Source organism: Syzygium oleosum, unplaced genomic scaffold (genome assembly GCF_021117445.2).
Source record: "Syzygium oleosum isolate NSW1041296 unplaced genomic scaffold, Sole_v2.1 Sole_v2.12, whole genome shotgun sequence".
In the NCBI taxonomy this organism is placed as follows: Eukaryota; Viridiplantae; Streptophyta; class Magnoliopsida; order Myrtales; family Myrtaceae; genus Syzygium; species Syzygium oleosum.
The window spans coordinates 7843921-7854253 of record NW_026607496.1 but is presented as its reverse complement, the minus strand read 5'-3'; the positions used below and the strand labels follow the sequence as shown (position 1 = coordinate 7854253).

The 10333-nt window shown below is 41.8% G+C and overlaps 2 protein-coding genes across 2 annotated transcripts; one reads left to right on the top strand and one right to left on the bottom strand.

Annotated features, from left to right (window-relative positions):
- The first annotated feature begins 922 nt into the window (after positions 1 to 922).
- Positions 923 to 6885, top strand: LOC115672265 (uncharacterized). Its single transcript, XM_030594034.2, has 6 exons — positions 923 to 1702; positions 3040 to 3231; positions 3349 to 3588; positions 4547 to 4764; positions 5365 to 5619; positions 6285 to 6885. Exons 1-6 carry the CDS (start codon positions 1270 to 1272, stop codon positions 6519 to 6521), a joined length of 1575 nt encoding a protein of 524 aa, XP_030449894.1. The 5' UTR covers positions 923 to 1269; the 3' UTR covers positions 6522 to 6885.
- A 646-nt stretch (positions 6886 to 7531) lies between these two features.
- LOC115672266 (mitochondrial import inner membrane translocase subunit TIM14-1-like) lies at positions 7532 to 9934 on the bottom strand. Its single transcript, XM_030594036.2, has 3 exons — positions 9785 to 9934; positions 8334 to 8515; positions 7532 to 8064 (listed from the first exon to the last, which is right to left on the bottom strand). The coding sequence occupies exons 1-3, from the start codon at positions 9785 to 9787 to the stop codon at positions 7908 to 7910; spliced, it is 342 nt and encodes a 113-aa protein (XP_030449896.1). The 5' UTR covers positions 9788 to 9934; the 3' UTR covers positions 7532 to 7907.
- Positions 9935 to 10333: the final 399 nt, after the last annotated feature.

The following is a 10333-nucleotide window of genomic DNA, read 5'->3' as shown; positions in this document are numbered from 1 at the left end:
GGCTTCGGCGAGGCGGCCCTCGCTGGGCGGCGAGGACGGCCCTCGCCTGAGTCGGGCGAGGGCGGCCCTCGCTAGATCCGGTGAGGGTCACCCTTGCCGAGTCGAGCGAGGGCGGCCCGCGGCAGCGGCTGCCGAGGGCGGCCCTCGCCGGCTTCCGCCTCTGGCCGGTCGCCGGACCGGCGACCGGCCAGAGGTTGAAGTGAAGGAAAAAAAAAGAAAAGAAAAGAAAAAAGAAAAAATTCAAAAAAATTCAAAAAAATAAAAAAATAAAATTAAAAATTAGTTGGGGTAAAATTGTCACATGTGTACCAGTTTGGGGTTTTTTGTGGTATGTTCGGGTAAAATTGTCACAGGTGTACCAGTTTGGGGTTTTTTATGATCAAAAAAATAATTTGAGGTAAATGTGTCACAAATGTATCAATTTAGGGTTTTTCGTGGTATTAACCCTAATAATAGATATGATATATAATATATTTATTTAATTTTTATTTAAAAAAATCATAAATTTCTAAATTAAACCTAACTCACTTGATGCTCACAGCCTTACATTGAGCCGAGAAACACCTTCTTTCGCTTTCGCTTCACACTTCACTCTCACTCACTCACGTTGGACCGTCCGACACGTACCGCCCTAGCCGGTTTCCCGCCGGTGAGCGGCGCACGGCGCAGGAGTGGATGACGTGGAAAGCAGCGGCGCCGTCCATCTAGTGGCGAAGTGATCGCACGGTCCCTATTTGCCTCCGCCTCTACATCCCCCCCCCTCTCTCTCTCTCTCTCTTCTCCGTGAAGCGAAAGGTACGAAAAACAGAGCTCGCAGGTGGGTGAACACCAACGGAGGAAAGGCAGTTCCAGCGACAGAGAAAAAGCAAGAACCAATGGCGAACCAGCGGTTTCAGCGTCGCCATCAATGGAGGGCAACGCGCGAGGAAGAAAGCGAAGGATAGAGCTCGAGCTCGGAGCTATGGCCGCTGTTGGATCGCTTCCGCTTTTGGATGGCCTGGTCTCCAGTTCGTCTTCAATGGCGGTCTGGTCGGTTAGGGTGTCGCCTTTTTGACTGTTAAAGTAGTCCAGGACCTTCGCTTCGCTTCAATGTCACGCCTTGTAAAGTCTCCTCTGCCTCGTCACCGAACCATTATAATAACACGTCTCTCTCTCTCTCTGCGCGCAAAAAGCGATGGCTACACATGCCTGCCTCCCTCTCTCTCTCGCACATTGTGCTTTGCGTGATGCATAGGTTACTGAGCGGAAGCCGCGCTTGAGTTTTCGGCGATGGCGGAAATGAATTCGTCGTCGTCGTCGTCCTCCTCCTCATCTTCGGCTCGCTCCTGGCCGGAGGAGCTGGCGAGCCTGCTGGACGACGGCGCGGCTCGATACGGCAGCGACCCGTTCGATCGGCGGAGGAAGGCCGCGGGGTTCGAGTCGGCGGCGTTTGACGAGTCGGCTCGGTCGGAGAGCCTCCGGGACCAGGCGCGGGAGTTCCTGAGGGCGTGGGGCGAGATGCTGTGGGAATTGGGGAAGGGGTTCAAGGACATTGTGCGGCAGAGCTTGATCACCGAGGACTCCTTCGTGGTTCGGAAGGTCGGGAAGCCGTGCGCGGAGGTTTCGGGTAGATTGAAGTTCTTGAACGAGTACTTGCCGGAGGATAGAGATCCGGCACTGGCGTGGCCGGTGATACTGTTCGTCTTTATGCTCGCTCTAGCAGGTATTCAATGTTTGTTCTTCGAGTTGGATCACTTTCTCACGAGGCATTCTTGAATTGATTTAAAAGTTGTCATCTTTCTTGCTGTTCGGTAGGGACTTTGAGTATAAGGGTGCTGGTTCTTTTTTCCTCCGTAAATTACATCTTGATTGCAATTATTCTGGCAAGATCACGTAGCAATTACTGCAACTATGTTTTTGTTGGCTTTACTCTTAGTTGGTAACATGAAAATTGTTGATCGATTTTGTCCTGCTGAATATAAAAGATTGTCTATGGTGCATTGTTTGTCTTGCTATGGAGAACTCTCTACAAATGGCATGTAACGGGCTTTGCGCGTGAAGCATCTGAATTTTGTTTTCTCCTTTTTTGGCCAAAGGAAGCTTTTGAACATTCAAATAGAGTTTTGGTCTGTCAAATCTTTGGGTTAGCTGGAGGTGGAGATCTACTAGTCGCAGGAACATCATCTAACCCCATGGATACCTTACCAATAACTCTCTAGACTAGTCAATTGCATGATTCGAGTTTGCATTGCAGTCATGTACAGCATAAGGTTGGGCATTGGTCATCGGTGTGATTCCATTAAAAAAATGTCCAGAAGTAACTTGTTTCCGAAGGCACTAACCTAGGAAGCTCATTCCTTGGGTATACGCCAGAAAGTTTCTTTGGGACTCTTTCTTTTTTTTGTCCAAGAGCACAGCTGGAACGATTTCAAAATCGTTCAAAAGTCGACTGTCATGTTTTGATTGATTATGCAGAGTCTGCGATACCTGAATGTTAAATGACTACCTTTCTGAGTAGTCATTAGATGACAATCTGGTTCAATAACATCTACAGTGGTTAAAAAGGTTTTTTGAGAGACAGACCACCCAAAAAGCTCATTCGATCTGTGGAGAGCTTGCACATGCAACATTCTGCACATCTCTTGGGAGCTTTCTTTCTAGGAGCGATATATGCCATGAATATTGTCTGAGCATAAATTTGGATCATCACACTTTTGGTGGGTTACAACTTTCTGAGATTGAGGGAACATTAAACAACCCTTTTGGCAATTACATGAATGGTCAAATGAAGTACCTTATAGGGGATAAAGATTTGAATAAGAGTCCCTTCTTTCTAATGTGTTGGAAATGATGAAGCAAATCTCCTCCTCCTCCTGTTACTGCGGGAAATCTTCTTTTTGTAATTTTCAAGGCTCAGCAAGTTTGCTGGATATAAATGATATACTTCTGGTAAAGTGATACTCTTGGAAAAGGGACTTAAGGATTTTTTAGGCGTTGCTTCTTTGCTATTTTCCATTACCTGCAGTTCTCCTGGATAACAGTTTTGTGGGTTTTCTGCAGCACTGAGTGTCAATATGACTAACGATAGTTTCGCTCCGCATGTGAAGAAAGTGCAAAAACATCCTTCTAGTGCTATCCGTGTGCAACTCCCAGATGGCAGACATATTGCATATGGTGAACAAGGTGTACCTGCTGATAGAGCTAGATTTACCATCGTCATTCCACATTCTTTTCTCTTCTCCAGATTGGCAGGTAAGACATAACCAGGCTTATTTGTCATCATATCTCATTTGCTCATTTGTGCTTTCCGCAAAGTCCTTATGCATAATGGCTCATTTTATATACTTCTTGTAAAACTTCTTCTGAAAGGTATTCCTGGAATAAAGGTATCTTTGCTGGAAGAGTTTGGTGTCCGTTTGGTCACCTATGATCTTCCTGGTTTTGGAGAGAGCGATCCTCATCCAGAGAGAAACCTGAACTCCTCAGCCTTGGACATGTCATATCTAGCCAATTCTGTTGATGCTACCGACAAGTTCTGGGTGCTTTGCTTCTCTAGCGCATGCATGCATGCTTGGGCAACACTCAGGTATATCCCTGACAGGGTTGCAGGTATGTCAACCACTTTTAATGTTGAATATTATTTTGCTTGTCGACTTCCTATGTAATGATTGGCTTTAGTTGAACGATGGCAAGACCTGAATTCATCCATCCTTCATAAAAGTTGTGAAATTGGTCATTCTTGTTTTTACATCAGAATTATCTCAGAATCCCTCTTTCTATTATATGGATTACACCTTTGGTGTCCACATTGATTGCTCCGGTAAAAGAATCAGATTATAGTGCTCCAAAATTGATGTAATAATTTAATTTGTGTCTTCCCTGTAAAAAGAAAAAGAGAAGTAATCCCTATGATTTTGTTTCCCCAACCACCCCTTGTCGAATTGTTTTTGTGTCTCACATATTTGCTCTGAATGAGCTAGTAATTACCTGAAAGCTCCTGGGTGAAGCTTACATAGTCATCCATGTAATTAATGACATGAACCAAGATACATTCTCTGTGACTGATGTATGCAAGAGATTACGTCAAGGCATGAAAATGACAGTCCAGAATAAATGCATCGAAGTTTGGAAGGGGAACATGAGGGATTGTCTTTTGGGGGACTCAGTGAGTGGACAATTTCACCATACTATACTGTCTAGGTAGTCTCTACTAGCTGGGCAGGAATATCACTGTCAGTCCTACTAGCTAAAAATGCTTGACGAAACAGTATGGATGATAACGTGCAATTCAACTACTTCATGAGTAACTTTTGAGGTTGAACACACAGCCACCCCCTATATGAAAAGAGAAGATAAAGAAAATGGATACAAGAATCAGATGATTACAGAAAGCCAAATATTCCCAAATGAGAAGAGAAGTGTATGCATAGTATAAAAGATAATAATTGACTGGACAGCCTATGACACCACCGAATGGGCATTTGCATGTATGCACGTAAATCATTGTTTATCAAAGAACTGAGAAAGTATAACATTGTTTTTTGATGCTTCTTTGATGACTCTGCAGGCGTAGCTATGGTCGCACCAATGATCAATCCATATGAGCCTCGTATGACAAAGGATGAAAGCTCTCGGACATGGGCAAAGTGGGTTCAGAGGAGAAAACTAACTTATGGTCTTGCTCGGAGGTTTCCCAAGCTTCTATCGGTTCTGTTCCGGCGGAAGTTTTTCTCTGGAATTCATGGTTCAATTAGTGATTGGCTGTCCTTATCCATGGCAAAGAAGGTGAGATAGAAGCTCAAGATATTATTGTGGAACCATTTATGGAACTCCACCAATGGTTTCTGCTTAGCAATGCTTGCAGTTATCGCTAGTAAATGAGATGTGAACGACCAAGGTTTACATGCTTTGTTACTGAATATACATAGGAATCTAGGAAGTGCAATATATGAGTTACTGCAAAACTGTTTGCTTATTTCGAATAACTAATTTCCATATTTATATTTCTTTAGCAGTGCCATACCATTCTCGAAATGCAAGTGTTTTGTTTATTGAACATGGGATTTGTGATAGCTGAAAATTTACGCCATTTGTTGAGCAACCTTGCATTAATGTAATTCAGTAAATAACGGTATCTCTAGGAAAAATGGGAATTACCTAAATGGGTTAAGGTGTTCTTCTGGATCCCACCTAATAAATTTCAGAATCCTTATTAGTGTATACGCACCGAACACGTCATCATTAGGCAGAGGCTGATAGTGTCTCCATGGGACTACTCAAGCTGATATATTGTTAATAGCATAAAATTACGTTTACTCCCTTGGATGGAGTAGATAGTGTAAAAGCACTTGAATGCTATGTAATTCTTGGAACTGGTTTCTTCAGGATGAAGCTTTGATCCAACAACCACAATTTGAAGAATTTTGGCATAGGAACGTGGAAGAATCAATCCGTCAAGGCGATATATCACCATTCACAGAGGAATATGTGTTACAGGTATCAAAGTGGAGTTTCAGCTTGGCAGATCTTCAGGTTCAGAAAAAGTGCCAACATAAAGGCATTCTTCCATGGCTAAAATCTATGTACAGCCAGGCCGATTGTGAATTGACTGGATATCTTGGTCCTATACACTTATGGCAGGTCGGGACCATTTTTCTCTTTTATACCACTTTGTGATGTTTTGAAGTACTGGTGCAAATAAAACCACCTCGTTATGATATCAGTGGGTTTTATGTTTTCAAAATTGATCCCTTTGCGGGAGAATCCAATACAAATGAATGCAAAAGAACACACACACACACACTCAGGACCTCTGCTATTCACTCTTCAGTAGCTTCTTGTGGTCTGTCTCTACGGGATTTAGGTCTTCGCTGGAAATGAGTTTCGGGTAGCAGGTCTGAGATATCCTCAGCTGTATTTGGTTGCAATATTCACATGGAGTCCTTGGGACTTGGGATTTGAATCAATCACTAGAATGTTTGGATTTAGTCAGATATTGAGTTGCGTTGTGAAGTCTGGAGCATCTTCAGATTCTTACACTTGCAGTGTGCATAAGTTTTAGGTCTGTCTTGTAGGTTGCAGGAAAACGTTGATTTAGCTTTTCTTTTTAACCTTTGTCACATTTGTTGTTATGTGAGTGTCGCTTGTGCTGGTCCAACTACGCTTTCACAAGAAATAAGGAGCATTTTGAAAATGAAACTAGATTTGGAGCTTGGAATTCTGGTTCTGTTGGTGGGTGTTCTTGCAGATGGACCATAACCGATGTTTAATGCATGAAACGTTCTATTTATGTTGGTACTATGCAGGGAATGGACGATGAAGTGGTCCCGCCACCAATGGCCGATTGCATCTCCCGACTTGTGCCTCAAGCCACCATCCATAGGCTTCCAGATGAAGGCCATTTCTCCTTTTTCTTTTTCTGTGATGAGTGCCATCGACAAGTATTTTCGACTCTTTTTGGAGTCCCTCAAGGGCCGCTAGACAAGAAGGCGGATGTGGCTATCATCAAGGAGCCATTGATTGCGAATCCCGCCCTAGAATGACGCACACCTTGCGACGACAACCTCGCTTCTAAACTTAAAATGTTTTCATGTAAATACCACAGATTGCTCCATTCTTCGTGGAGCTGGAAAGGCGGGATCTTTGCGAAATCTCGGTTCTTACTCGGGGAAGCAGGTGTTTTTTTGGAAGAGCTTTTTACAACAAGGAATCAATACGGCGAGCATTTTTGTTATACCTTTTGGAGTTGTACTCAGAATAGCTAATCTCAAATCTCCTGGGATGCACAATGCTGCATCAATTTAAATCAGAGAGATCTTAAAATAAATCACTAGGAGGTATCGTTCCTTCATCGTACCAAGAGACATAGACCATATGTGGGAATAACCAGACATACAATGCATTCTCTCATCGATCTTTGTTTCTACCTCGACCTTGAATGTACTTTTCTAATTCACTATTTTTTGGGGCTCGAGGAATGCACGGGCTCCTCTTTGTTCTTTTAGCATTTAGTTTCTAAGTTCTTACAAAATGATTGAGCACTTTCCAGATTTAAGTAATTAAAGCTTGGTCATATATGAATTGGCATATAGAAATTGCATAATAATATTACTAGGAAGTATCAATATTACAATTTTGATGACTCCAAAATAGAACCGAGAAAATATATTTAAATCCCATGTTGTTTGACATAAACAAAGAATCGTTTATCATGAATTACACATTTCACAAGAAAAGTTATGCATTAAAAGATGCAATATACATCGATTTAGTTACTCAACAAACATTTCACAGCATTAAGCAACAACGTTTGTTGGATAGTTAAATATTTCGTTCAATTCAAGAACATGAGCTGCATCTTACGACTGCTTTTAGCTAAAAGAAAATATAAAAACTGCAATTTTAATATCAATCGAACGACAATCATCTTTGCATAAGTTCAGATTATGTTAACCTACTTTGTAGTGTATTATTTTCGAGGTTTAATTTCACGGAACGTCTTCTTGATGGAAGAAAGAGAGATTGCTAAATTGCAAAAGTAGCCCGACAAAGGTAGAGAAAGCCCAGATGTATGAGCTGGCACATTTTTCTCACATCACCATGTGAAAATGCGTAATAATCCTTAGGGGGAGGTAAGAAACCAAAAATACAAAACCTTTATCTATGTAGTAGACACTGGCGACTTGTAAACTATATTCGGAACAATGTAAACCTACCAAATTTCCGAAAAGAAACAAATGGCTCTTCCAAGAATCATAGACCAATCTAATTTCTTCATGCCGCAGAAGAAAGACCCAGTTCCTGTGGGTTAATTACTGAAAAAAGAAGAAGAGACTTTCCATAGCCACTTACTCAATGTCGACAAATCGAGTTATAAACCGGTTTGAGCCACCGGGAACCCAAGAATGTGGCCTTGCAGAAAAGGGTCATCAAAATGCAGACCCACCGCTTTTAGTTTTTCCAAGCATCACATCTTTAGCTTCATTGATTTTAGAAGCTAAATAATGGCTACCGCCAGCGTCTGGATGATTCGCAACCATAACTCTCCTATGCGCTTCCCTGACCTTGTCTGTCGGAGTTCTTTCTCTGTTGGGGAAAAACAAAAGCTCAGGCCGATAAACAGAAGATGCGATGGCATGTGGAGTATTAGATTGGAATAGCTCATTAAAATAAAGATTTCACCTGTCAAAATCTGCAATTTCAGATCATCGATAATACAAAGCAAATATACAGTCTACCATGATAATCTCCACACTACTTGCTCGAGCAAATGAAATCAAATTCATATACACGGTCTAGGCAATTTCCACGAATTAATATATTATAACAAGCCTGTTAATTTGTATGAGGCTAACCTGACACCGAGTATCAGAGCTGCTTCCCTTCTCGTCATGGTGGGTTGGAAGCCGCCATCGTAAAATCGGCGCATTCTCGCTGTAGGTGGTCTTGTCTTGAAGGCTTGCCATGCCTGGATGCCATATCTACCCGCATATGCAGCAGCTGCTATTGCAATCCCCGCGATCAGTGGAGTAGTTGCCTGATTCAAATTTTGTCATAAGCTTCAGAGATACTAAAGTTTATTGCTGCCAACTCAAATCATTAAGAAGTTGCCGCTTTCTGTGTGCAAAGCATGCGCATACAAGAGCGAAAGAGTGATCTAACTAATGTAGGCAGAGTATCTAAAAAAAGGCTGGACAATCATTTTCACTCTCAATACTTCACTACCTATTTTCCAAATTAGCACTGAGAGATAGCAATTACACCAGAGACAGCTAAATAGATCTTATCGACATCACATCTCAAGTGAACAGAAAAACAAAAGACAGGGAAAACAACAGGCTATGATAGCAAAATCGAAGAGGGGAGCAATCAGGACTAGACTTGGTTAATACAGGACAAGAACAAGTCGACTAGCAAAGGAATAAGTATAGGTTGTTGAAGCTACTCTTGAAGGAAGGCTCCATTTTCTGTGTTATGGAAAGAATATCAAGAATAAGACCATGTAGAAGTTCGGAAAAAAAGAAGGGTGATGAAACAAGGTCATGATTCAGGTTCATGTGTATCGAAAGCACAAACTGATCACTTTGATATCTTACGATCACCACTATCAAGTGAATGCTCTATCGACTCCGTCCGCAACACAAAACAAGCTAATTCAAAAATACCACAGAGGTTAGGTTCGCATTCAAGGTATCGAAACCCTTTTCCTTCACCTCGTCCCGACTCTAACTCTTTCAACTATATCTTCTCAATCTTTTCCGACACTAATAATTACTCCAACACACACAAAACAAGAAATCAACAGATGCACTTAATGGAAAGTACGCCGCGACAATTCATACCAACTGTCACAAGCATTCAGGTTCCTTGACAATAAGACTGAAAATGAACAATCGCGACAATCGAAAGCATTCGCGAAGTACCCCTAAATCGAGATCCTGCAGCTCTTTATATTCCCTTTGTAAACAGTCGATTGATTTCTCCCCAATAACCGAATACTTTCGTCCGAGAATACTGCATGTTTGACTCAATGAATTGCAAAAAGGAGAAGAACCCATTCTCTCTCCGCAAAATTTCTCAGCAAACCATGCGAGCATTCAGCTAATGGGAATTTTTCCATCCATTCTGCGCAAATTTTCTCAGCAACCATAGGAGCGCTCAGCTCAACAACATGCGTAGCACCAAACAAAGATAACAGGACTCAACACCCAGCTCGCGAAAAGGAAAGACCTTTCGATCGAACAGGATCGAACGTGCAAGCTCAAATCTAGGGACGAAGATCAAAGAACAGGTCACGCATACTCACCATTGGAGAGCGCGAGAGAGAGAGAGAGAGGGTTAGGGTTTCGCTTCCGGCTCCGCTGCTGTGGAGGACCGGAGCGCAGAGAGAGAGAGGAGGGTAGGGTTTCGCTTCCGGTTTTGCTACAGTGGAAACGGACCGGAGGGCTGGGGTAAATTAGATTCGATTTGGTGCCAAATAAGCTTGATATACTTAGCCCAATTGGTAACGTAGTCTTCGAACTTTTATTTTATCCAATGTAGCCGCTGAACTTTAACTCAATATTTAATATTATTCAAAATTTGAATTAATAAAAGGATCACGTTAAATATTTTCATATGGTTTAGGGATTGAACATGTACCAAAATTTCAGGAACAATATTGAATAAATTCAAAGTTCAGAGACTACATTGGATATCGGATAAAAGTTCATGGATTAAATTGAACAGATTAAAAGTTCAGAGATTACATTGCAAATTGAGCCAAAGTTCAGGAACTGTTTGTGTCATTTTTCCTTACACTTACATGTGTTATATATTTCTAATTACCTTTTATCTCTTTAAAAAAAAGTATGCG

Excerpts from the sequence above, each read along its gene's own strand:
- LOC115672265 (XM_030594034.2), top strand. The coding sequence starts at position 1,270 with ATGGCGGAAATGAATTCGTCGTCGTCGTCGTCCTCCTCCTCATCTTCG. Across the intron at positions 1,703-3,039 it reads CTTTATGCTCGCTCTAGCAG|CACTGAGTGTCAATATGACT; the intron begins GTATTCAATGTT and ends GGTTTTCTGCAG. Across the intron at positions 3,232-3,348 it reads TCTCTTCTCCAGATTGGCAG|GTATTCCTGGAATAAAGGTA; the intron begins GTAAGACATAAC and ends TTCTTCTGAAAG.
- LOC115672266 (XM_030594036.2), bottom strand. Across the intron at positions 8,065-8,333 it reads GCTCTGATACTCGGTGTCAG|AGAAAGAACTCCGACAGACA; the intron begins GTTAGCCTCATA and ends TTTCCCCAACAG.